This window comes from Chlamydotis macqueenii, chromosome 10 (assembly GCF_036417535.1).
Source record: "Chlamydotis macqueenii isolate bChlMac1 chromosome 10, bChlMac1.mat, whole genome shotgun sequence".
NCBI classification, from domain to species: domain Eukaryota; kingdom Metazoa; phylum Chordata; class Aves; order Otidiformes; family Otididae; genus Chlamydotis; species Chlamydotis macqueenii.
The window spans coordinates 9,471,572-9,497,138 of record NC_141565.1 but is presented as its reverse complement, the minus strand read 5'-3'; the positions used below and the strand labels follow the sequence as shown (position 1 = coordinate 9,497,138).

Below are 25,567 nucleotides of genomic sequence, written 5' to 3'. Positions count from 1 at the left end.
GAGGCACTGAGACTGATATTGCTCCTTCGTGCCTCCAATTCCTGATGTGTTGAGACACACAGTAAATCATCCTGAAGCTAGGAAGGCTCTGTATATAAGCGGTGAAGAGTAGAAAATGATACAGATGCCTTTCCTCCCCTCTTCCATAAAGCAAAGGTGTATGGCTGCTACTGTGTCTGAGACTTGACAGTCATTAAGAAGGCTCAAGATTTATCCTTAAGATGTACACACTTCCAAAAAGCACACTTTCACGTGCTTTCCTTTTCCAAGGTGTTTGCAAGAAAGCCAGTCTGTATAATTCAGGTGGTAGCAGATAATGAATTGCAAATGAAGAGAGATGAACTATAAGAATTTCTTTAAATCAGTATTTTCAGCTTTTGATCTGTGAGCTATCCTTAGTAGTCCAGGAAAGTAAGAAAACCAAGCATATTGTCAGTGTGCTTCCACTTTCTATGTAGATGTCTCCATCTCTATTAGAATATTTTTAGGAGGAAAAATGAAATGAATTTAAAATGCTGCAGAGGTAATATTTCTTTGGTTATTTTGCTTCTCTTTTCCTGTTGCTTTCAGAATTTTCACAGGCATATGAAAGTTACAATGTTAAATCAGTGTGCAAACATTATTATTAAAGTAAAGGAGAAGTCTAGAGTGAAGTTAGTCTCCCTTTGAATGAGGGATGATGATTCCCTTTCTCAGCTGGGCTCAATGGTAAGCATTGGAGTGCTAAGGAAGAAAAAAGTGTTCTCTGCTTTGAGATGAGAACTTCTCAAAACTTCACACAAGTAAAGGAAGACAGATCACAACTAATAAACTCTTAAAGGCAAAACAAATACTTAAAAATACTTATCAGAGACAGAAACAAAAGCCCACGTAGGATACTAAGTAACTCAAAGGAAGAAGCATAAATTACTTATTTATCAGACTGTGGCAGTGGAAAGGGAAAACAGTATTGATGTGAGGTAAGGGCATCCTATACCTATATTTTTGAGGATCGACAAATCTGCACCAACCCCCACGACCTGGCCATATATTAAGTCTACTGTATCTAAGAATATTTGATTGTATCCAGTTTAAATTGACATTTACAGTTTATGCTAGCAATTTTAGTTTTTCACCTGGCCAGATTTTTTTTTTTTTGGGGGGGGGGGGAGGGGTAGAATTCTACTAGTTTAGAAGACAGTTGCTTTTGCTCAGGATCTGCCTTGAGCCAGTGAAAGGAAAGTGATCAACTCTGATCTCATATGAGATCCTCTTTGAAAGAGCTACAGAACTTTTTCAGGAAACTAGAAATATACAAGGATGGATTTTTCAGAGTGCATTATGAGTGATGGTATTTGGCCAGAGGATGGCTGGCACTTGAGAATTAGAATAAGAAATTGCATTGCCCCCCGTTACCATGGGATATGGTTTTTATTGATCAATGCATTGAAGTTGAGATGGCAGAAAAGCTACACCAGTTTTTGGGGAACAAGCTGTGGGTCTTGAATCTGGATGACATCTGAATCTGGAATCATCACTTGAATGCTGGATGACAACTGAAAAGGGAGGCAGATTTAGATACTCATGATAAAACGTCAACATTTCAAAATGCAGATCAGGATGTTACACCTGGTTCCTTCATATCTGTGTACCTTGCGACTGAATTCTGGAAGCTTTAAGAGGTTTTCATGGCTCGAGAAGGTAGATCAAGCTTTTGCCACTAGAATTAAAAATTATTAATGTTATTTTATGAGTTATATGGTCCTGAAGTAGAAAAGAGTTGCTAGAACGTATTTTTGTATCTTATGCCTTCCAAAGTAGTTAAGAACTGTATTTTCTTACCAAAGCAGGTACCGCTACTTTGCTTTATGCATAGCCGAACTGTTTGTACTTGGCAGAAAGTGCCAATGTATATAGCCGAGCTGTTTGTACATGGCAAAAAGTGGTAGTTTTTTATGACAGAATTAAGGGTCTCGTTAATACAGTTTGTATGGAACAATGTTATGTTAGCTCGTTTGATTCATTTTGCCAAGGGCAATGTTTGCATTGAAATGAATTACTTTCAGTGGAGCACCCTGGGTGCAGTACAAAGAGTTCAGTGTTTCCAAATTATCAATGTTGCCTAAATACCACACTGTTATGTTTTTGCCCAGCACCCATAGCGGCATTGTCATTAACATTTCAGTGCAGTGCCATGCCTTCCACTTCTGAATCTTGTGACCTTTTGGGAAAGAGTTGAAAATTCACAAGAATGGCCGCTGTTGTATAATGGTAGTTGAAACAAGTGGAAACATCTCAGCTAATTCAAATGTATACTGTAATTCAAATGAAACAAAAATGCTTTAGACTATGCCTGCTGTTAAACTTGAAAATGCAGCATATACCAAGCAATTTTTAGAATTCATATAAGCCATGTGTTATATGCTTGTGTGGGATAATGAGAGGTCAGTGGAGAACTCAGCATGCTTCTTGTTTGAACATCATTAGTATCCATAATGTTTTCTGCTAATGTTGTTGGTGAGGATTTAATATACTAGAGCTTATTAATAAATATGACATCCAATCATCCTTCTGCCTGCCCCCACATCAACACTGTTTTCACAGCAAATGTAGAAGTAGTGTTTTAAAGCCTGGGAAATAATGTATCTATAGATAATGGGGATGCCTCGAGGGTATGGTTAAAGATTACTGGATTTGACTGTATTGAAGTTTTGTTCTTTCTCTAGGTGCCTTCGAAATCAATGTGACTAGATCTAGTTTATGATCCCTGATTTAATTGATGCCACGAGTGTATTGAAATGGTCAGATTTGTTTAAAAAAAAAAAAATCAAAAAGTGGGCATATCTGATCCTAAAGTCCTATTGTATGTTTATATTCATGCTATGTAAAGTTAATAAAATGACTCGAAACTTGGTAAATGTATAATGATGGCATTGAAGAAGTTAAAAACGGAGCATCAGTCCACATCTGTCTGGTTAAATAAATTACAAAGGTAGTTGTATCAAAGTAATAATATGATACCCATAGGAAAAAAAAAAGAAAAAAAAATTGCTTTTCACAAGCATGCCTTTTCTAAATAAAAACCTAGATTATTGTCATGCAATCTTTTCCTGAAAGGCTTATTAACAACAAATATTAGCAAGCTGGTACTTCACTGAACAAATAATACTGTGTTGTAATATGTTATAATTGTTTAGAATGAAATATTCACTCAAATTATCTTAGTTTTATTGTTAATTTTTCTTACTAAAATTTGTTTTTACTGGTTGTAGTTGAAATATTGGAAACATTGTTTTCTTCATCCTCTTTTCTATCCAAAAACCTCTTTGTTAACCCAAACAAAAATTAAAACCCCTGCCTATTTCCTTATTCTGTCTTAATTAATCTAATATTACTAAAGAATTTACAGAACTGCTGAATTACTACTTTTATACCGTCTTTTGAAAATGTACTATATTAGTTTGGTTAGTTTTTGATGTCAACAACAGCTATTTTTTTTTTTCCTTTATATAATTCCATGTGGTCTGTCGTTTAAGTCCATTAACATATCAGCTAATACATGGTTTTGGGCCCATGGTGCTTATTGCAACTTTATTAAGCACGGCTTGTTAAACTAAGTCAAAATGTTAAGATATTTTCTATCAAGAAGGAAATGAGCAATTTTTAAAATGAATTAAATTACTTTGAAAGTGCGTTTTTAACTAGTCATTCTAAATACAAAATATATAATAAATTTTGTAATTACTCTAGGAATGGGTTGCTTTATTTTCTGGTATATGCTGATTGTAAACATTTCCAAGATGAAAATTTATGTGATTTTATAATATCTTTTTTCAGGTCTCTGACTTTGGAGGAACAATAGATTTTTGCCTACTGGAAGAATGCAGTGAAACTGCCAATATTTCTAGCTGGAATTATAAATTAAATATTCAACTTTAGTGTTACTAATTTCTTACTAAATAGTACCTCAAAGTAGAAGAAAAATGTATGGAAGTGCAAGAACAATCAGCAACTTAGAAGGAAGTCCCTCCAGGTCTCCTCGTTTGCCAAGATCGCCTCGCCTTGGCCATAGGCGAACAAACAGTGGAGGAGGAGGAGGAACGGGTAAGACATTATCAATGGAGAACATCCAGTCCCTTAATGCAGCCTATGCAACATCTGGACCAATGTATCTGAGTGACCATGAAGGTGTAGCTTCTACTACTTTCCCAAAGGGCACAATGACTCTTGGAAGGGCTACAAATCGAGCTGTGTATGGTGGTCGAGTCACAGCTATGGGGAGCAGTCCCAATATTGCTTCAGCTGGACTTTCACACACTGATGTCCTTTCTTATACTGATCAGCACGGAGGTCTGACCACGTCTTCACATCATCACCACCATCAGGTTCCTTCTATGCTGAGACAGGTTAGAGACAGTACCATGTTAGACCTGCAGGCTCAGCTTAAGGAACTACAGAGGGAGAATGATCTTCTCAGAAAAGAACTAGACATTAAGGACAGCAAGCTGGGATCCTCCATGAATAGCATCAAAACTTTCTGGAGTCCCGAGCTAAAGAAAGAAAGAGTATTGAGGAAAGAAGAAGCAGCCAGAATGTCGGTTCTTAAAGAACAAATGAGAGTTTCTCATGAAGAAAATCAGGTAAGTAATTCTGGAAGTTTCTTTTGGGTGATTTACAGCTAAGTACTTGATGTTTTGCTTATAGCACTGTATCCTATGCTGGAATAAGTTTGACATTTACAACAGGAATTGTATGTCTTGATCTATTTGCCTCTGGCTGCTAAACAGTAGGAAAGCACATTAATAAGCATCTGAATGCAGGTTCAATTTCCTTCATGCAGCATCATTTCATATTATTGCTGAAGAGAATATATATATATATTTTTTTTTTTTGTTACTACCTGTTTCCTTATTTTTGAGGCGTTCTCTAGTGCTTTTTTTTGCAGCAACAGTCTAAATACTCGGCAACCTTTTCTGAAGAGGTAAATGAGCCACATGCAAAAGTATAAATAAACATCCAGAGGCATATTTTATATGAGCTGTTCAGGGATTTAGCTGCCCAGTTTTTAAAGCTAAAAGAAGATATGATATTAAATCCTCATATGCAACCTTCTGTAATTTTACATTACAGAAAGAAGTTGAAGTTGTGCTTTTAGCAACGTTTCAGAGACCTATGTCTTAGAAAAAGAACATCTTGTAAACATCTATTTCAAGTGCTTGTATTCACAACATAACATTATTTTTCCGAAGTTATAAAAAGAATAAAGTATTTTAATCTGGATGAATAAAGCTATAAGGTCAAGTTTTGAGACTCTATGTTATTTAACAAAGCTAAACAAAACAGTGGAACAGAATAGATAAAAAAATTTCTCATATTGCCGTCTCCACACACTTTTTGGCTGCTGGTCTTATTTTAAAGCTGCTCCTTTTTAGACCATCTGTTAACTTTCCCCAGACAAAAACACCATCCTGTGTTTCTCTCACTTCCAGATTCCCAACCTAAACTTCTTTGCTGGCAGGCAGCAACAACTGAAATTTTTTAATTTACTTCAGAGTTTATGATCATCAGTGCTTCTCACCAAGCTTTCCACCTCTTAGGCATCTCGTGCACCTAAATATCTGTGGAACTAACAAGTCTGATACCAGTTACTTCAGTGGGAAACTGACTGGATCTTTATCAGGAATTCAGTCCAGTGAAATAATTTATTATTTTATTGTATAACTTGTTTATCCAGACTGACAGTAATACTTAGTGAATATTTATTTGTAGTAGGTGCACTAGGATGCTGCTAGAACCAATATTATCAAAAGCATGTTTGGTGGAGGTTTTTCAAGAGCCTTATTGGTTAGAAATTGTAATCTTAATAGTTGGTGTCACCTTAGCAGTAGGAGGAATATCCTAATACACCCTGTTTTGGTAGCCTTTCTTACAGAAACGTCACATTAATATCTTGTATTGGCATTTGGAGTCTGAATCTAGTGTTTAGACACTTTGTCACCTGCCAAAGTGGTTATGCTTTTTTTTTAAAGCTATTTCCTCCTCTTAAGGGGAAAGCAAAGTGGTAACTGTTATATGTTCTTCATTCATTCATTTCATAGAATACTCTATCTTTTTATTTTCAACAAGTGCTCTTATTTTCTTGTAAGGATGAATCTAATAGAAGACAAAAAGAATATATTTTACTCTATTTATATATTTAACATGAATCCTTACTTAATAAAATAATGTAAAGACTGGGTAGCCCTGTATTCCATTGCTAACAATGTCCAAAAGTTCATAGAATAGACCTAGTACAGAGTGGTATCTCCACTGAGTACTCTTTATGATCCAACTACAGTTTTTTTTTCTAACTGCTACTGAGTACTGAGCTAATAGTTTAATGGAAATATTTATCACAGCTGAAAAATCTCACCAGTGGTTATAATCAGCTTAGATCTCAGCTTGTTATGCATGAAGGTAGGATTATTTTCACTTGTGTATAACTTCACATTTATCTCCTTGAATTTCACCTGCCAGCTCTTGCCTAGTTGCTTAGTCTTATAAAATCCTTATTTGCGTTTAGCTTTTGTCTTTACTGCCCTGAATAACCTAGTATCATGAGGAAAATTTGTTACCTTATTATTCACCCTGTTCTCTGAGTTGCTTAGGATGTGTCAGATGGTACAAAGCCCAGCCGCAGGTTCCAGCAAAACTTCACAGGGGCATTCTGGTGGTTTTATGACTTGACCATATGTTTCTGCTATTTCCTCTCTTGTAATCAAATATTTATGTATGAAAGGACCATTGGACCATCTCTCTTATGGAATTGCTGCTTAGTTTTCTTGTAAGCATTTGGAGAGGAGCGTTTCTGAAGGAGTGGCTTTGGAAATCCAAGCTGGCTGTATCAGCTAGTTTGTCACTCTTACTCACATGGTTAGTTATTATCTCAAACAACTAATTTTAATTAAAATTATCAAAAAGCTATAACTGTGAAGATAATGCTTTTGAGGGCATCTAAAAAAAAAAAAGTGATGTGATCTGTAACGTCTATACTAAAAAGTGATAGATCTATCCTTGTGTGTCTTGAGGGTTACGTGCTTATGAAACTTCCTTTCTTAAAAGCTGCGATGAAACACTAAAAACTTTTTTCAGATTGACTGTGCATGATGAAATTTACCTTGAATGAGGCCTTCAATCTCATAGCCATCTGTAGGAACTCCCAGGAGCAAATCTAGCTGCTTGCAAAAAAAAAAAAAAAAAAGGCGGGGGGGAGAGAAAAGAGAGAGAAATGAGTGAATTGTAAGTTTGATACTTTTATTGTGGTTTCTGGAAAAATATTTAAAGAATAATTAAAAAAATTATAAACTGTATTAATTGTATGCATTTAAAAAGTTATTAGTGGTTTCTGAAATATAAGTAATATAGGGAAAAATATAAAAAAGACTAATACTCAATATGGAATTGTCAAGAATAATGTCAAACAAATCTGATTTTCTTGGATGACAAGAAAATGGGCTGTATGCATAAGGGAAAAACAGTAGTAACATATTGACATTAGGAAAACTTTTTATGTTGTGTCAGATTTTCATTAGCAAACTTGTAGGAAACATGTAAGATGAAATTGCTACTATATTGATCCCTATCAGATTGGAAGACTGTGTCAAAGTGTAATTATCAATGATTCATGGATCTGTCATGTGTCTGAGGCTTTCATCAATGTTCTGAATGATGGATATGTTTTATGCACCTGGATAATGTCAAGGTCAGAAGGGTTAAAAACATACCGGAACGTAGGATTATAAATGAAAATAAATTTGACAAATTGAATAAATAGTCTGAAAAAGTAAGATGTGTTTCAACACAAAATTGATAAAAATGAAACCTTTTGGAAGAAAAAAGAGATCCATGAAGAAATTTATGGATAGTAACTTGGGCATTCTTGGTCTTCCTTTGAAGATTATTTTACTTTTGAAAATGTATGCTTTGAGCACCTGTTCTTTGATATTACAACCCAAAGTTGTCTTGTCTTTCTAATCTTTTCTTATTCTTTGTGGTGTATTTTCTTACAGCACACTTAGTATTATTCTATATATAGATTGAGTAGATTGATTATATACATAGGGGTAGAAAGTACTCTGAATGTTTTTAACTATTTAAAGTGGCTCTTCATCTTGGAATCATCCATTTGCAATTTCTCAGTCAGAGATTTTTACTTCCCCCCCACCCTGCCCCCAGGTAGATAGTTATTCTCTCTAATCTTGCTTGAATGTGTTATATAGAATAGTGAATGTAGATGATTTCAATGGAGAGCAGAAGGCTAGGAGGTGGACAGAACTGGGATGACACAGGAAATCATTCAGCAGTTATTCATTCCCAGGATTATTGCCTGTCTGTCAAAAAAAAGAGGGAGAAGAAGCTTATCCATTTGGATTAGCTGGTTGTCCTGGTTCTGGCTAGGACAGACTTCATTTTCACCTGAGCTGGGAGAGGAACTGAAGCTGGTACACCTGTGGCTGGGGACACAGCCGGGACAGGTTACTGATTAGCCACCAGCTGGGACAGTTTACCCAAATGAGCCCCAGAGCTGTTCCACACCATGTGACACCGTGGTCGGTGTATAAAGTTGGGGGGGGGGAGCGGGGGGACGGTGTGTGGCTGGGAGGAGGTTCTGGCTTCTCTGGAGGAGGTTGGGCATGCGGATTTGCTGTGAGGTATTGTGCTGTAAATTATATGCTTAAGTATTTTCTGTTCCTTTTTTTTTTTTTCATCTCTGTTTTGTTTGTTCTCTTAAGCTGTAAACAGAGTTGTGCAAAATAATGCCCCTTCTCCCTACTTAGAAATGTAATTATTTAATACTGCGTAATTAATACTAGGTGAACCACTGCATGCACTGAACAGTGGCTATTTTTTGTGATATGGCTAGATGTTGTTGGAAGTAAATGGTGAGTTTGATACTTTTTTTTCCTTACGGAAAACTAGTTAATTTTAATTTTCTTAATGTGTTCTTTGAAAACATCCTATAAACTTACATTTTATTTTAAGTTTAATTCCTGTCCTGACACTGCAGGAGTTTGCTTCTGATTAATGAGATTAAGAGAAAGGATAAAAAGGGTAGTGAACAGTTCTGCTGAGAGGCTCGTAGCTTTGAATACAAAACAGTGCCTTGAAATAATTTTTATATATCTGTAGCAATATGAATAACTTAGATGCTGCAATTAACAGAACAGCACTGATAAAATAATCAGTAGATAAGGGTATGCGTGTTCATGAAGTCAGAACTGTGAGTAGCTACTCAGTGTTATTTCACGTGCTCTTCATTTTTGCTTTTATTCATGACAAGTATCTCAGTAGAACAATAAAAGAAAATACCCTAGGAGATAGTCTGAAATGTTATTTCCCCTCTTTGTATTAATTAAACTGTATTCCTAGTAAAACCTTGATCAGGCTAATGTATACCAAAAAAAACCCCACAAAAAAAAAACAAAAAAACCAACCAACCAAACAAAAAAAAAAAAACCAAACCCAAAAAACAACAAAACCCCAAACAAATGAAAAAACCCAAACCAAGCATACCATACACTTATTTTGCTTTCTAATGCATTCCACATCATACTTTTCGTCATCTTTCTACCTTGTAAAAGAAAAGTTAGGATGCAAGGGCTATAATTTTAATTGCTGTAACTTTGGTACCTTATCTGGGAACCAGTCAGTGGAGTTAAAAAAAAAGTATATTAATTATATATACTTGTAAAACTATATATAGTTGAAAAAGATGTATTAATATAGTAATATTTTATTATTAGCATATAATAAGAATAATTTATATATAAAATATAAATATATATGTATATATATAATATATGTTTAAAGAAGCTCACCACTTCTTAACTTTACCTGATGGTTCCCATGACTGGGGTCAAGCCTGTATGCTTCCAAACTGGGCAGTCCATTGCTTAGACCCTGCTGGCATTCTCTAAATGCAAGTCAAAGGAAGCTGAAGATCTGTTATCTCCTGACTCTGTCTGTGCACTTCTGAGGCTATTCTTCACCTTTTTTGAGGTAACTTATTTATGCCCATGGAAATTCTGCAGATTTGATCCTAGTGCAATATGCAGGGAGTTGCCAGCAGTTGAGTCTTCGGTCTGAGTTCCCAGGTGATTTCTTTGCTATGCATAAAGTATGCACTTGATTACTGGTTGGAAAGGTGGCCCCTCATTGTTCCTAAGTACTAGAGGTGGTCTGAGGTTTTTAGTGGTATAAATACCTTTCAGCCTGTCTCATTTTCTATGTGTAAATGTCTGCAACACCACAAATTTTAAAGCTTATTGTGAATATTTATGAAGTAGAAGGTTACACACAAAAGGTAAAGCTAGTAAGCTGAGAAATGGAAATGTTCTGTTACTGTTTTACTATGCTTCCTCAGGTATGCTATCACATTAATAAGCTAATTTAAATAGAATAACAAAAAAATTACCTGATTTTTTTTAATATGTATTTTTTTCAAGAATAAGCAATCAACTAAAATATTTTCAACTTAAATTTGGAATGTAGTACTTACGACCAGTGAAAGTTTATCTTAAAGTATGTTAAACCTGTTAAGTTCAGCATACTAATTCACCTTGTTTTGTGTTGTTTTCTGTTTTTGACTGTACTGTTATATCCTGCTTTTTTTTTTTAATACTTCTGTCTTAAGAGCTGCATACATATTTGTTGATTTTTAACTTTATTTTGGATGTTTTCACTGTTTTCTTAATTTAAATTCATGTATGTTCATGGCAATTTAGGTGAGTGCAAATATTTCTTCATTACTTTTTAAAAATGAGACGTAGTGCTTAAGTATTTAAATGTGTGGAAAGGTTTAAACATTCATTATAGACCAAAAATTCATTATCTGAAGATGAAAGTATAACGAAACGAAAGTACATCAGTGTTTTGGTTTGTGTTTTTATTTATTTATTTATTTGCCTAATTTGAGAATAAAGACATTTCTGTCAAATGGGAAGAGGCTGAAATTCCAGGACTCTTCTGCTAATGAATGATGGTATATAGGTTGTGTCAATAATCCATTCCAGAAGCGTGCGTGTTGGCTTTTGTGCTGCTGTTACTGATGATGAGGAAAGGTTACTAGCTGTGTGATGAGGAGTGAAAAGAGGTAAGGAGGTGGTCATGATACTGCAGATATCCAAGGAAATTTTGAGGAAGAATAACTCAAAAGTGTTTAAGAGTGAATGGGGAATGTAGTTAGTTTTATTTTTTTTTTTTTAACCATGGGATTTTTAAAACTGAAAAAGCTTGATAAGTACTGAGCTAGAAAAAGACTAAGGGGAATGTGTCCCTGTAAGCGTGCAAGTACTTGATTAGTCTTGACTAAAGTAGTTTGGTGGTATTCTGGTTTAGATAATAATTTGTGTGTGTGTATATATGTGTGTGTGTGTAATACATATATATATGTGTATATATATAAAATGTAGTAGAAACTAATACTTTAAGTTGTATGAAAGTCATATGTGTTAACAGTCATCTGGAATGGACAGTAATAGCAAGTTATATCCTTTTGTGCATTTTTGAGATATGGAGAAATCTGAGGAAAGAAAATGTTGATTTTATGTTCTCTTCTTCCCAGTATTTGAAAAAGATAAGGAGCATGAATTTTAGTCTTTAGGATGTGCTGTGTGTAACTGTCAGCAGAAGGAGCGCTATTATAATATTTAATGGAATCATAGAATAATTTGCTTTGGAAGGGACCTTTGAAGGTTGTTTATTTCCAACCCCTCTGCTCTGGGCAGGGACACCTTTCCCTAGACCAGGTCACTCAAAGCCTCATACAACCTGGCCTTGAACACTTCCAAGGATGGGGCATCCATAGCTTCTCTGGGCAACCTGTGCCAGTGCCTCACCACCCTCACGGTGAAGAATTTCTTCCTTTAGATATATCTAATCTAAACCTACTCTTTTTCAGTTTAAAGTCATTACCCGTTGTCCTATCACTACATGCCCTTGTCAAAAGTCCCTCTCCAGCTGCTATGAAGTGTCCCCAAAGCTTTCTCTTCTCCAGGCTGAACAGCCCCAACTCTCTTAGCCTGTCCTCATAGGCTGGCTTTTTGGGCTGCAGGCACACGTTGCTGGGTTTTGTCGTGTTGAGCTTCTCATCAACCAACACCCCCAAGTCCTCCTCACAAAAGGTACTTTATTCATCATGTTAGAAATTAAGAGTTACTGAAAAAGTGATTCACGCTTAAAAGAATATGAGCAAAATACCTACTTTAGTCAGTCGGGTCACCTTTTTTGTGAGTTTTGTGGGTTGTTGTTTTTTTTTTTTTTGGGTTTGTTTTGTTTTTTTTTTTTTTTGGAATGCAGGATATAGGTCATTCTCAATTATCTCTGTGCCAAAGTGCTATCATTAAAAAAAAAAAAAAGTGGTTTTTCAACTGCATCCTTAAATCTTAGAATGACTGTCAAATAATGAGTGTCAGTGAGTGTTCTTTATAAAGAAGCATAAACAAGACAAGTTACGTTTTAAGGAGAGATGGATTGGCTGTATAGCAGAAAGAAAATTCCAGTAAAAGGTATGTGGAACTGTGGAATGCTACATGACTCAGAATTGTGATCTCATCAGCTTTGAACATATTCATATCCTTTGCTAAAATTTGATGGTCCATCCTGAGATGGTACAAAAAGTGCTGCTGCTTCTGTTGTGTGGTTTTTTTTTTTGTCATGTGACGGTGGTGATCATTTGGTGCATAAAACTTAGAACTGAACTGTTGCATGAGGAGTTTTTTGAAAGGCTGCAGGTTTATTAGTTGATACTTTAGCTGAATTTAATAATTTCCTCCTGTTTGTTAAATTTAGTTTGCAACTTCAGATGGATACTGTATTCTATGTGCCCTGTTCTGGTGTGCTTTTAAGCATGGTTCTACTGTTCTACAGTGATTGTTGTGTTGTTGTGTGGATAAAACCCCTGGTACAGAAGCCAGGATTCTGACAAGGTCTTGGAGATGACCACTTCAGAAAATGTATATCTATCAGGTAATAGGTTGGGATAAAACTACCTTTAAGTTATCCTTGGCTTAGGCTTGTAGCACTGCTTGAGGGTATTCCTTCAGTAGATACTCGTAAGCCGCACTTCAGGCATAGCAACTGCTGCTGTTTGCTGCTTCCTGCCTTAAATTAGGGATCAGTCCAGAGCAAGGATTCTAGAATGGTACTTCATGCTGTCAGAATGACATAAAGAAGATGGACAGAGAGGTAACTGTATTGCATATAAACCATTATGATTTTTGTTAGAACTAGGAGGTATTAGATACATCGCTTAAATAGTAAACTATTTCATAATGCAAAACTTTATTTTGAAAGCAAAGCCTACAAAGCATAAATGAAGTCTCCTGAAGTTAACTGAACATGTAATCTCATGAATAATACAGTTTCTCACAGATGTCATAGATAATACTTCAAACTGGTAATTTCTTTTCCACTGATGATGCTAGACGCTGCAGTTTGTGGGGTGTTTTAAAAAATGTTTTTATTTCTGTTACCTTCTGTAAACTGATTTCCTTCCTGACTTTAAACCTTGACGCTTTACAGTTAATCTGAAAAAAATGCTGGAAATTACCCTTCAGAATTTTCCATCATCTGAGGTAGGGGAGAGAAAGGGGAGGAAGTACTGAAAATAAATGAGTCATTCCTTTCTCATTATACATTTTTAGTCTTTACTATTTTAGACATTTTCTCTCATTTTGATCCTTTCATCTTGAATTTTCTGAGAGCTGTCCTCAATTTATCTACCAGGCAGTTGATAATGCCATATTCTATTAGCCTTCAATAGGGAACTCCATCCTCTAGGCTATCTCTGAATAACACAAACCTTTTGGCTGTGCTGCAAAGCATTATTTATTTTCTATGCGTATATAACTTAAAGATAAACTTGCATAACATTTCCTAACCTCCTTCTTTTCTGTTGTGTTTCTGAGTTCATAAGATGCATTTCAGATTGTTTTCTTGGAGTAGGGGGAATGTTATGATGGTGGCTTAACCTGTTGGTCACCAATTCAATTATCTTATGAATTTGTGCATGTCTGGGAGTTATATATATTTTTTTTTTTAACATCATGCAGGGTCATATTCTGACTTTACCTATCGTTTGCTCTGTTCAAGATGTCTAGCATTCCTTACTATAGAACTGTGTATTTCCCTTTTCATGCCGCTCTGAAAATCTACGTACTTGTAAGCGTAGCTCTCTGGAATATGGAGTATATGTTACCTATGTAGAAAACTATTTAAAAGTAAAGATTTGTATTTATGTTAACATCAAACTCAGTACATCTAGGTACGTATTTATAACATTGTACTTGTTTTGATAATGTATTGTAAAAAACAAAATGAACCCACAACCCTTTTATATTTCTGGAGATGGTTAATACTGCCATGAAAATTACAATATACCACGGGAATGATATTACAGTATTCTAGAAATCTGAAGTTCTTCCTACAAAATTTGTATTTGGAAAGACATTGTGCGGTATGCTGGTATAAGTTTTACTATATATAATACAGTGTGTGTATATATATGCTATATACTATACTATATATAGTGTGTATATATAGTATATACTATATATACTATATACTAGTATATAGTAGTATATATATATAGGAACATCACTTTCTTGATAATCTGGAGCAAATCCTCCTGCTGTGTCAAAGTTTACCTTCTAATAAATTAATGTGAGAAAATAGATGATATCTGTTCAAGATGTTTATCTTCCTGCTTAGCGCATGAACTTTCAGATATACACAGATTATTTAAATACTGAAATCAGACTTCATTTTTTTTTGGCAGGGAAAACTTAAAATCTACAGGTTATAAGCTATAGATGGGGGAAAGAAAACTGATGCAAATTTTGGAAAAGGTAAATTGGTATTAATTAAAGCCATGTTTATTTTGCATACAAAGTAGTGTAATTGTTTAACTAAGGCTCTAAACAGTATGTAGCAGATGAATGTTTCTATTATAAAATTATTCTGAAATTATGAAACTTTAGGCTTTAGATATGAAGCAAGAAAACCCAAACAAAATCAGTAAAGTTTTTTCCTTTTGGGATTAAGAATTGGCTCTGTCTTTGCACCTGAATTTTGCGTTTCCTATGGTTATTATGGGAGAGTAGGGAAGGGGGATATTCTAGTGTCCCCTGCAAAGGCAAGCAATGAATTTCTGTAATGTTGCATTAGATCTAGAGTCCTAAAACAGATTCTACTGTTTTATCTTCCATCAAAACAGTAATCCAAATTAAAAATGTGCATTTAAATTAATATCAATATTAAAACAATACAGTTGCAGCTGTTAGATACATGAAAGCGGTGCAGACCATACCAGTAAAGAAAGCTTCATAATTCAGGATGGCTAACTTAGATTGTTTTATAAAGCCACTTTCTTTTGCTTTCCTGTTAAATTTTATCCAGAAGTTGATTGATTTTTAGACCAATATGCATCACTACTCTGCAGGTAAAATACTGGGTAAATTAGAACTTCAGATTGTTTCAGAAAGGAGAGTATTTCCTTTAATACCAAATTTGACTGAAACTTTTTTCCAAGTAGACAGTTAATTTATTTTGCATTTCAAGAAATTATACTGAAAAACTTACTTATGCTTCCATGAACTCATGTAAAACAAAGAAGAAAAAAGGTGGGAGTTCAGGAGAACCCAGCAGTGACTTTGGCAGATTACATAGTAATGCTCAACAATTCTAGTATCGCTTATAGTAGAGTACAAAAGTAGGTAACTGGACACACTTCTACACACTTCTGGACACACTTCTACAATTCACAATCCCATTTGCTAAATTGCCAGATAAGAATCTTAAGGAAAACAGAGCAGTTTCTGATCCACGCTATAAAGAACAAGTATACACCTGCCCATTTGCAGTACTTGTATTTTAAAATTCTGCCTATGCACAACTACATTGTTTAACTTCACATTTCAAATTGATTATTCTTTTAATTTCTTTCAATTTGCTGTCATTTTTCTTGTGGTTTCTTTTGCTTCAGCAGTCTACTCTTCAAATTGAATAGTATCCAAGCAATGAGTTAAGTGACTCTGAAGAGTCTTAGACGTTTCTGTACTGGTATTCTATTTTGATTTACATTTTCCTCTTAAGCTGGGCAAAATCTGAATGATGCAGCAAACTAAAAGGCCTTAGTAATGTTTCCTGTTGAAAATGGAGTATTTCAGTTCTTTGTACAGACATCTTAAATAATCTAACTGTTGTACTAAGTATTTAAGAAACAAATTATTTAGATGATGTATTTCTGAAAACTAGCTTAATTGGTGGCTTAATTCCAGAAACAAAAAATCCTGTATAGCAGCTAAAGAAGTTCGTGCTCTGTTGTGTAAGGGCAGCTGGAAGTACTCACTGAATAAATGTGCTCTTTTTTGGTTTTAGCCTGTTGAATCTAGTATAAATCTTGAAGTTCAGAAACCCTGTTGCCAAAGGTTTCATAGCTTCGAAGCATATGAATTTCATTTCTGCATTGCTTTTGAATATGAATCTCTGCCATCAAATTGCTTAATTTGCCGTCATCAATCACAGAAAAGTATTTCTATGCTTTAGTGACCAAGGCTTTGATTTTTTCTCGTGTGAAATACCGCATCAGCTCACTCTGATTTGCACTGTTTTAGTTGCATGGATCCTTGCTGTGCTGTAAGGGATTTCATGATTAAATATCAGCAAAACTGAAGCCAAATCTGACCTTTAACTCTACTATAAATTTTGCTAAATACATATTTGCATTAATCTTTTACAAATATTATCCTGTATCTAAAAGTTCAAAATTTAACTCTTTAGTCATTGATTACCAAAATATAAGCTAGAAGGTTTCATATCAGTAGAACACAAGAATAGTGATTTTTCTCTAAAGGAATTCAAGAAATGCATTTCTCGGAGTATATGATTCCTTACTGTTAATTTCATTCCCATTTTTTCAGTTGTATCTGATGATTTGGAATCATTCTGTAGAGTACTTCAGTGCCTTCTAAGTGAAACTGTAAAAAGATGCACTTTCAGGCCCCTGTTCTATAGTGTCTGTTAGTTCTAGTTCCTAACTCCATGCACTTGGATTGAATTAACTGCCTTTATTTATTTATTTATTTAAATCTTTAATGGCAATTCTGAACCAGTAATAAAATTAAGTAAAGGTTGTGGCCACTGATGCCATCTCATAGAGGGGAAAATGGAGATTACAGGACAAATAGCCAAACAATTTCTCTCACAGGGAGTGGGGTGCATATGGGGGAAAGATTCTGTTGAGGAATTGCATTAAGCAGAATCACAGGATCAGTTTTGAATGGGTAAGGAAGCCTGACTATTACATAAATATCTGTACTTCATAGATAATACGCTCTATTTGGCATCAGAGGTACAGTCTAAATATTAACTTCAACCTGGATGTCCTATGATCTTCTTTTAGTTTTCTGGCTAGGCTATGGAAATACTGATGGATACTGCCTTTGATAAGTGATGTGTGCCACTTTTCCAAGTTCTTGTTTAAATCAAATTAACTAAATTGACTTGGAACAGTTGTAGATTTGCTCTGAGTTGTGGGCTGTCCCTTTCCTTCTGTGCAAGGAGCACTGAATAGAAGAATAGCTTAATTTTGCTGCAACCTGAAAAACTTATTTAGATTTTAGTTCACTTATAATTTTCATAAAATAACATCTTAATGTTGAATGAGTACATTGTACTCCCTTCAGAACTTTGGGCCACTAAGTTTCTCTTAACTGAGGATGAGAAACTAAGACCTGAAAGGGAAATTGCAGTAAAAAGATAAACCACCTTGCAAAAATTTAATGCAAAGGAATGATATTTATTAAAATGTCTAGTAACAGAAGCACTAAGAAAATTTACATTTAAGAGTGCATAATGCATAGCTGCATAATTAACTGCAAAATGCAGTTTTTGTCACTAATTTGAGTTTTAATGACTTTGATCGTTATCAGACCTGCCTTTTCATAGAATAGCTAAAGAAGTTATGAAAAAAAAATTAATAGTCTTAAAATACATATTTCTGTTTAGACTGCTGTTCACAGAAACAGTTCCATGCTGTCCCTACTGTTTAGCTATATCAAAAGGCATGCATTTTGGGAAATGTTTCATTCTGTTTGATTCTTTGCTTTTTAGGAGATCACTTATAGTCCACTATTTCAGTTTAGCATTGCCTGTGTTAAAACTTGGAGTTTGTTTATGCTTTTAGTTACTTAAGCGTCCAAATGTTTGATAGCACAGATATAGTGCACTCTAAATTCCTTGGCAACTAATAATGTTTGATCTGTAGTTGCATCTCGGTACATGTTATCACCTGAGCCCCATTCAAAGTATGCTGGCTTTCTTCTGACTTATACCTTGCACCTGATTTTCACATGAATCAAGAATAAAATATACTTACAAGTAATATTTAAAAAAAAAAAACAACCCTGAGCTCACTTCATATTTGTTTCTAAAGAACTTAGAAGATATGGACAAGGTTCTCTATCTTTTAAATGAAATATTATCTGCAAAATATAAATACAGATTATCCATAGGATACATGATAGAAGCCAAAACTTACAAGGGAATTTAGTTTAGCACAATAATTTATAGTTCTACTCTAATTTTTAGAGAGTTTTCAATTTTTTTAAAAATTTTTTTATTCTTGTGTATAGAATCCGTAGTCAATAGCTGTTCAGGGACCAGGAATTCCGATCATATTTGTCAGCAGACTATCTCTGCAACAAACTAGTTAAAGTTCCTTTTATGCTTCTGGTGCTATGAAATTTGCATTCTTGGTTGTACAGTGGCAAAGCTTTACTGCATTTCCTCTAGTGACTTTTAGATATCTCTCATTTCCCTTTAACAGCTTTATTAATGAATAACCCAATAAAATAATTGTATTTTTGTATTTTTTTTCCTGATATCTTAATGGAATTGTGTCTTTACCAGCAACACAAAAACTACACCTGTTTTCTCAGTAAATATTATGGAATTTCCTATTACATTGTATCAGACAGATACAGGTCAGATTTGCCTGGGTAGCAGGGGTACTTTTTAACCATATGGCTATGAGTATAAACTGTGACAAAGAATCTCTTGCACTATTTTAAGATCACAATACTAAAAGGTAACAAAAATTTGAAGGGAGGAAGGAGCCTCTACCCATTTGTCCTTTAGGATAAAATCTGCAGTGTACCTTTTATTACAAAGGTTTTCTTATGAGCTTTTGTTCAGCTGTGCCCAGCTACAAAATACATGCAATTCTTCTCTTTCCAATCAAGTTCAAGACTCAGCTATTGCAAATCGATGTGTATCCAGTTTTCATGGCTGCAGGAAGTAATGGTTTCCTAGGATTCTGATGAATATATTTAGCAAGCAGTGTCAACACATGAATGGATATACTTCAAAATAGATAGTTGAAATATCAGCTTATTATGGCCACTTATTTCTAGTGGAAATTTATGAAGCAAGTAAAATTGGGAACTTTCCCATAAATGAGCTACTGTTACCCTTTTTGGTTTTCTCTTTAGACACTGAAACACCGCAGTTTAAAAATAGTGACAAGAATGGATCATCTGTTGAAATTTTCAACATGCTGTTTGGAAAGGGATGTTTTACTTCAATTATTTCAATCTTAATCAATTTGACTAACTTGTTAGTTATACCTGAGCATAACTAGCTTTCCCCTTGGTAATAGAATACTGTCAATATAAATAAATAAATACACAAAAGGTCTGGAATAGCTGCTGTTTTAGCATATGGGATGCTTTTTTACATCCCTTACAGTGTATCTGTTCCTCTTTGTGGTGACCCACCGTGTTGTGTAAGCTGAAACATGAATATCTCAATAAATGACATATCATTATTTGCAATTAAATGGACCAAAATAGTAAGATATGTCTTTTGATACTTCTCAGAATATCATAAAGTATGGAAGCACTTTTCAGACATCTATTGGTTGAAATCCAGTTTTACATTGGCTATTTTGACTCTTAGATATCTATAATGCTCTTTGCTTCCATTAGATGGTTGGCAGCCTCTGGCAATTCCAGGATTCTTCTTTGTGAGACTAAAAATATCTTGTCAGACAACAGTAGTTTGAAGACTGACTGCTTCTTCTTTTATTGGGGAAACTAGCAATCTGGGTGGTTTGGTTTTTTGTTTGGTTCCTCCCGCCCTGCCTTGTGTAACATACCTCTTTCATTCTCTAAACTGTTATGAGATAGAAGACCTTGTTTTGTTGAAACTTCAAAGATTTTCAAATTTTGTGTAAGAATGCTAAATAGTGTTTTGTGCTTGGGCGGCTGCTGTATCAAACAGCTGCTGAAAGTGGAGATGGAAGTCTTACATTTTTGTAAACAAAATACAGGTTGATTCTCTTTGGAGCAAGTATACAGAGCAGCATCCACATTATGAAATGTGCAAATCTAAAGTAATCTTCCTTAAGGGGAGACCAGTGAATGCTTTGGGACAGCAATGACACTGAATATGTAGTCAGGCCCCTGACATCTTCTAAAGGAGCCTGTAAAATGATCGGTATCTCAGCAATTAAACTTGTCAGTAACAACAGCATCTGCAGAAGTTATGCATGGATCTAAATATGGAAATATGTTTAAATCTACATGAAATCTGATGTTACAGAAAATATCTGGTCTACATATAATCTGAAGTAATTCCTAAAAAGCATATATTGAGGTTAGGAAATAACCTCATCCAAAGTCACTGTGTTTATGCTTTCCAGATTTATATTTAGAAGTAACTGGAGTATGTTAAAGATGAACCCATCTGTGGTTTAGAGTAAAAGGAAGTTATAGATAAGCACTCTTCATAAAGATAAATCAAATTTCTACTCACAGTTCTAACAGTTTGGTTTTTTTTTTTTAACAAGAATTTAAAGGATTTTACTCAATTTTCTCAATTTTAAAATTTATGTGATTTTTCTGAGAAAACTTTGAATTAATGAACTATAGACTTAAAATGGTATAATTTCCGTGTTTTCTGGTTGTTAATTTAACAGAAAACAGAAAAGGATTGAAAACTATTTCTTTGTATAACTTTCTACCTCTGCATACAGATATAGTTTTATATGCAGTAAAAATAAACTAACATAGCAAATTTTAAAACATGAGAAAAAGAGATGGTCTATGTTTTTATATATATATATATATATTCATCAATAGACTAACTGGAAAAGCATAAAACTATTTCTGAAGCCCAATTGAAATGTTGCTTATTAAAAAACAAGACAGCCCAAACCCAAACCAAACCCCAAAACCAACCTAAGCAGAAGAAAACCACCAAAATCTTTTAGGGAGATTAATTTTTTTTTTTTTTTTTCTCCCCCCAGTGGTTGAAGTAAAGGAATTTCTTGACCTATCTCATAGCAGAGGCTGAAATAGTAAAATATTCAAACTAGCCGCCCCCCCCACCTTATTTTTTCTTTAATCTACTATTAGTGTCTTGTCAGTGGAGCATTGGGAAAATAAGGCATTTGAAGGAAGGAAAAATGTAGCTGACATACAGAAAAAGCCAGAACTACTTTTTCAGGATTTGTTACAAATGCAAAGAGGTTTTCCTTAGCTCCTAGTTGTTTTCTTAAGTTCCATATGTATATGCCATTTCTCTCTGTATTATCAGATTTTACCAAATCTGCATTTTGGTAAATGAGTTAAGTAGTCAGATTCCAGAACAGGTTGGCTCAAACTGCTAAAATCGTGGTGTTAATGACTTTTTATCATGGTGCCTTAGATAGGAAGCACTGCAGTTTATTAGATAAAATGCTGTTTACGAGTAAATGTAGCACCACATCTGACCTCAGTCCTAGTGCTGGAAAGCTGGTGAGGACGCACACTGATGAAAAGAAACTTGATCCTAAATGCCTAGTTTGTACTTTCGGAGAGATGCCAAGCAAGCATAGTTATCTTGATTAATGCCAACCTCAGGTGTACTGGAAACACAAGTAAACTCTAAGCTCACCTGAGGGGAATATTAATTAGCACTAGCACACCTACTGTTCTGTCTTGAGTACTTAATTGCTTTAGCCTAGATGAGAACAGTGATTCATAAAATGGAATTTAATGACCATATTAGAAAAACGGTTGTGAATATGCATAGAAGTTAATCCCCTAGAGTAATTTCCTCTATAACACGAAATAGGGAATGTTTCTGCAAATTTAGCTTTATATCTCACATACTAGTTTAACTTTCTTTTTACAAAATATTAGTGCAGTTTGCGTTATTTTTAAAAAATACGTAACTGACTTCTTCCAACATGCTGGAGTAATATTACAATGTTCACTTGGACATTTCATTAGGTGGAGAAGGAGGTGTGTATTTGATGGGTCAAATCCCATGGTCCCAACTAGTTTCTAATAGGTGAGGTCATGTCTACCACTAAGAAATTTTATCACCCAAATTTTTGTCACCTCTCAGCTGCCAGCTTTGCTGTGCTGCTGAAACACATGCATACTTGGCTGCTTTTGCTGGTGTGTCTCCTCATGGAGAGACATTGCGCTGGCAAAGGCACTGTGCGTGGCTGTGTTACTGGAGTGTATCGAGGCTGGCAATTTGCCAGCAGCTGAATGTCACTTGAGGGTTTGTGTCATTTGTGAAGGTGATTTCAGTGGAAGGGCTGGACTTTGCCTGCCACGTTTTGAGATATTCTGGATATTGTGGGGGCATGGCAAAAAGGAGGAAAAAGGGAAATACTTTACCACAAAAATCGGCAGTATATGACCCACCTGAAATCCAAAAAATACTAAGTGATCATTTTGAACTATTACCTTGCTTTAAAAATGTCAGTAGCATGATTAGAGAAACATTTCTTTTTAGAAGTTTAATTAAGCCATGCAATCATTTCATTAGGTATACTGTACTATATTTTAGATGCATGCCTATAACTGAATTTACTATGCCCTGAGACTATTTATATCACTCTTACTGTGCGCTGAAGTTGGTGACACAAATACATATATGGTTCAGGAAGAAGATACCTGTCGTTACTGAATGAATGTACCTTGAGAGTTGAGGGCTATGGCTTAAAAGTATTAATGAAACAATAAATATATTCTAATAAAAATGAAAGCAAGTTGAAAAATTATAAGCGTGATTTTTTGGTAATTTGTAAATATATTTTATAACTGCTGCTTGTACCTTGGTAAAGGGAAAAAACCAAATCTAATAGCAGATAGTAGGTCAACTTCTGAGTGCATCTGGAATGTGAACATAGTCTTGATGCGAAATATGGGAAGAAGGCAGGAGCGTACGAAGGCCCTGGCTTTTCATTCCTTGAACTGAAACGAATGCTACTCATACAATACCACTGTTGGCACAAGCAGTGTATTTGGATATATCTTTTCTTGAGATAGAGAAGATCGATCATTTTAAAATCAGTTTGTACAAGCTCGTACTTAATGGTTTCAAGGGAGATTGTGAAAAATGCCTGGAGGAACTGGGAGCACATCTCACTAACTTTAGCTAGTGGATTTGTGCTGTGAAATTCTTTTAAGATCTTGCAAAATCCTATCCTAAAGTAAGACTTAAGTTTTGAACCAGTGGTGCAATACATACTCTATAGCATTTAACCTTTCACAGTCATGAAAATGTAGCAGTGTGGTAACCAGGAGGAGGAAAGTTGCTAACTGACTGCATGTTGTGTATTAGTATTGCCTTGTTCACCTCCTGTCAAAATACTGAGCAAGTATGGCTCAGCTCTCCTCTTATCGATAAAAATTAAAACCTTCTGGAAAACTATCTGTACAAGACCCAGATATTAATTGGAGTTTTTGTTTATCAGTCTCTCTTTAAAAGCTTTTCTACTGGTATCCTTTCTATGGGTATTTCGAGTCATCTTATATAAACAATTTTGTAGGACTTAGTATTTTCTGTTTAGAGATATAGTGCCAATAGCATATCTGGAAAGCTTATTCTTTGTCAACGGTTCAATTCATCCAATAGCCTACTGAAAAGCATATGTTTTAGTTCTATCAAAATATGAAGTGTGATATGTGATATCACAGCAGTGTTACATCAGTTGAATCAATGAATATTGAAAAACCCTTTTCCTCCTGTAAATAATACTGTATCCTCTCAACAGGTACCTAAAACCCCCCTCTTCTGATGAGAATATTTTTTCTTTTTAAATATACAAGTGTGTTAACTTTTTATGAAAATGCAGTTATTTTGGTGGTTTGGTTTTTTGGTTTTCGGTTATTTTGAACAAGAACAGGGAAGAAACAGTAAGAGTGCCTGAGAACTTAGAAATGGATTTGTTTATTAATTTATGACGTTTGCAGTATGCTGTAAAATGTTTAATAGTACATTGGCCCAAGAGGAAGCTACTCAGACTCTATAATGGTGAAGTGAACAGAGTGTTAAATGCTCCTTTAGCTTCTACTTCATAGATTATGATCTAATTCATAGATTCCTCTTTCTCTGTGACAAAATGGAAATGGAACGTTTTCAACTTCCGGTGCCGATTTTCAGTGTGCCAAATCTAACTACCTTCAATTTTTGTCTTTCTGGCAAAACTACCATCTGCTTCACAAAGAAATGAAGTCTTGCAATTAGAATTGGCGTTTCAGCAATAGTACTGTTTTATTTTGTTGAATGTTTGTTTATTTGACAGAGTGGTAGTCAGATTTGCCAATCAGTGCACTATTGTGTAATATGGTATAAAGCCCATAGGAAAAGACAGCTGCTAAGAAATATTTAGATTTTCTTGGGCAGATTGGAGAAAAAAATATTTTTGACAAATTAAAAATGTTTTTTTTGGTTACATTTATTGCTGCAGTTTTGATGTGATGACATCATCAACTTCCTTTATAAAATCGTTACTAGTTGGTTTCTTTCTGTAGTTTCTCCTTTCCCTAGGCTGTTCTTTGTATGTATGCAGGTGTAAAAAAAATTGGGGTCTTTCCACTATGTTTGTGCTCAAACTTGTTATCTTCTATCCTGATTGTTTGGGCATTCATTGCTGTCTTGTCTCCCATCTTGCTTCTCCAGTTGTGTCCTATTATGCCTCTTTCTACGTCAAACTCCTTTCCATACCTGCTATTTTATTTCCCCCTAGGCTTATAATTTCTCAGTGACCTCTTCCTATATCCATTTCTGTATATCCTTTCAGTGTTGCTCCTCTCTGTAAGTCCACCCTGTGGGTAATATCTCTTCTTACTCTTTATTTATTTATTTTTCCCACCTCATGTGCCTTTTGCCAGCATTTTTCCAGTTTCAGTTTGTTACCATTTTTTTTCCCTCAGTGCTGCTCTCCAGGTCTCTTGTTGCCTCACAGACATTGTAGGATGGCTTTTGTGCTGGAGGTTGCCTATACAGTGGGAGAATAAATCTTTGTACAGATCTGACTGAGTATCAGGGTTTACTTAAATGAGTAGTAACTATTGTTTCTGCTGTGTCATCTTCTTGTATTGCTATCACTTTCCCTGTGAATTACAGCGTAGGAGTGTTTGCAAAAACAAGCTTCTGGAAGTGAAGGTATTGGAAAATACAATTCCTGGTCTTTCTTGTCTGTATTTTGGTTTTGCTAACCTAACATTTTACTATACATTTGTATGAGGAGGGAGGAATAGAATGT

General features: G+C 34.9%; 1 protein-coding gene across 1 annotated transcript in view; it reads left to right on the top strand.

Moving 5' to 3' along the window:
• Positions 1–3,962: 3,962 nt before the first annotated feature.
• Positions 3,963–25,567, top strand: part of ERC2 (ELKS/RAB6-interacting/CAST family member 2) — a 474,334-nt gene continuing 452,729 nt past the window's right edge. The window contains exon 1 of the mRNA XM_086755571.1: positions 3,963–4,619. Within this exon, the coding sequence (XP_086611697.1) occupies positions 3,963–4,619 (657 nt within the window). The remainder of the gene's footprint in view (positions 4,620–25,567) is intronic.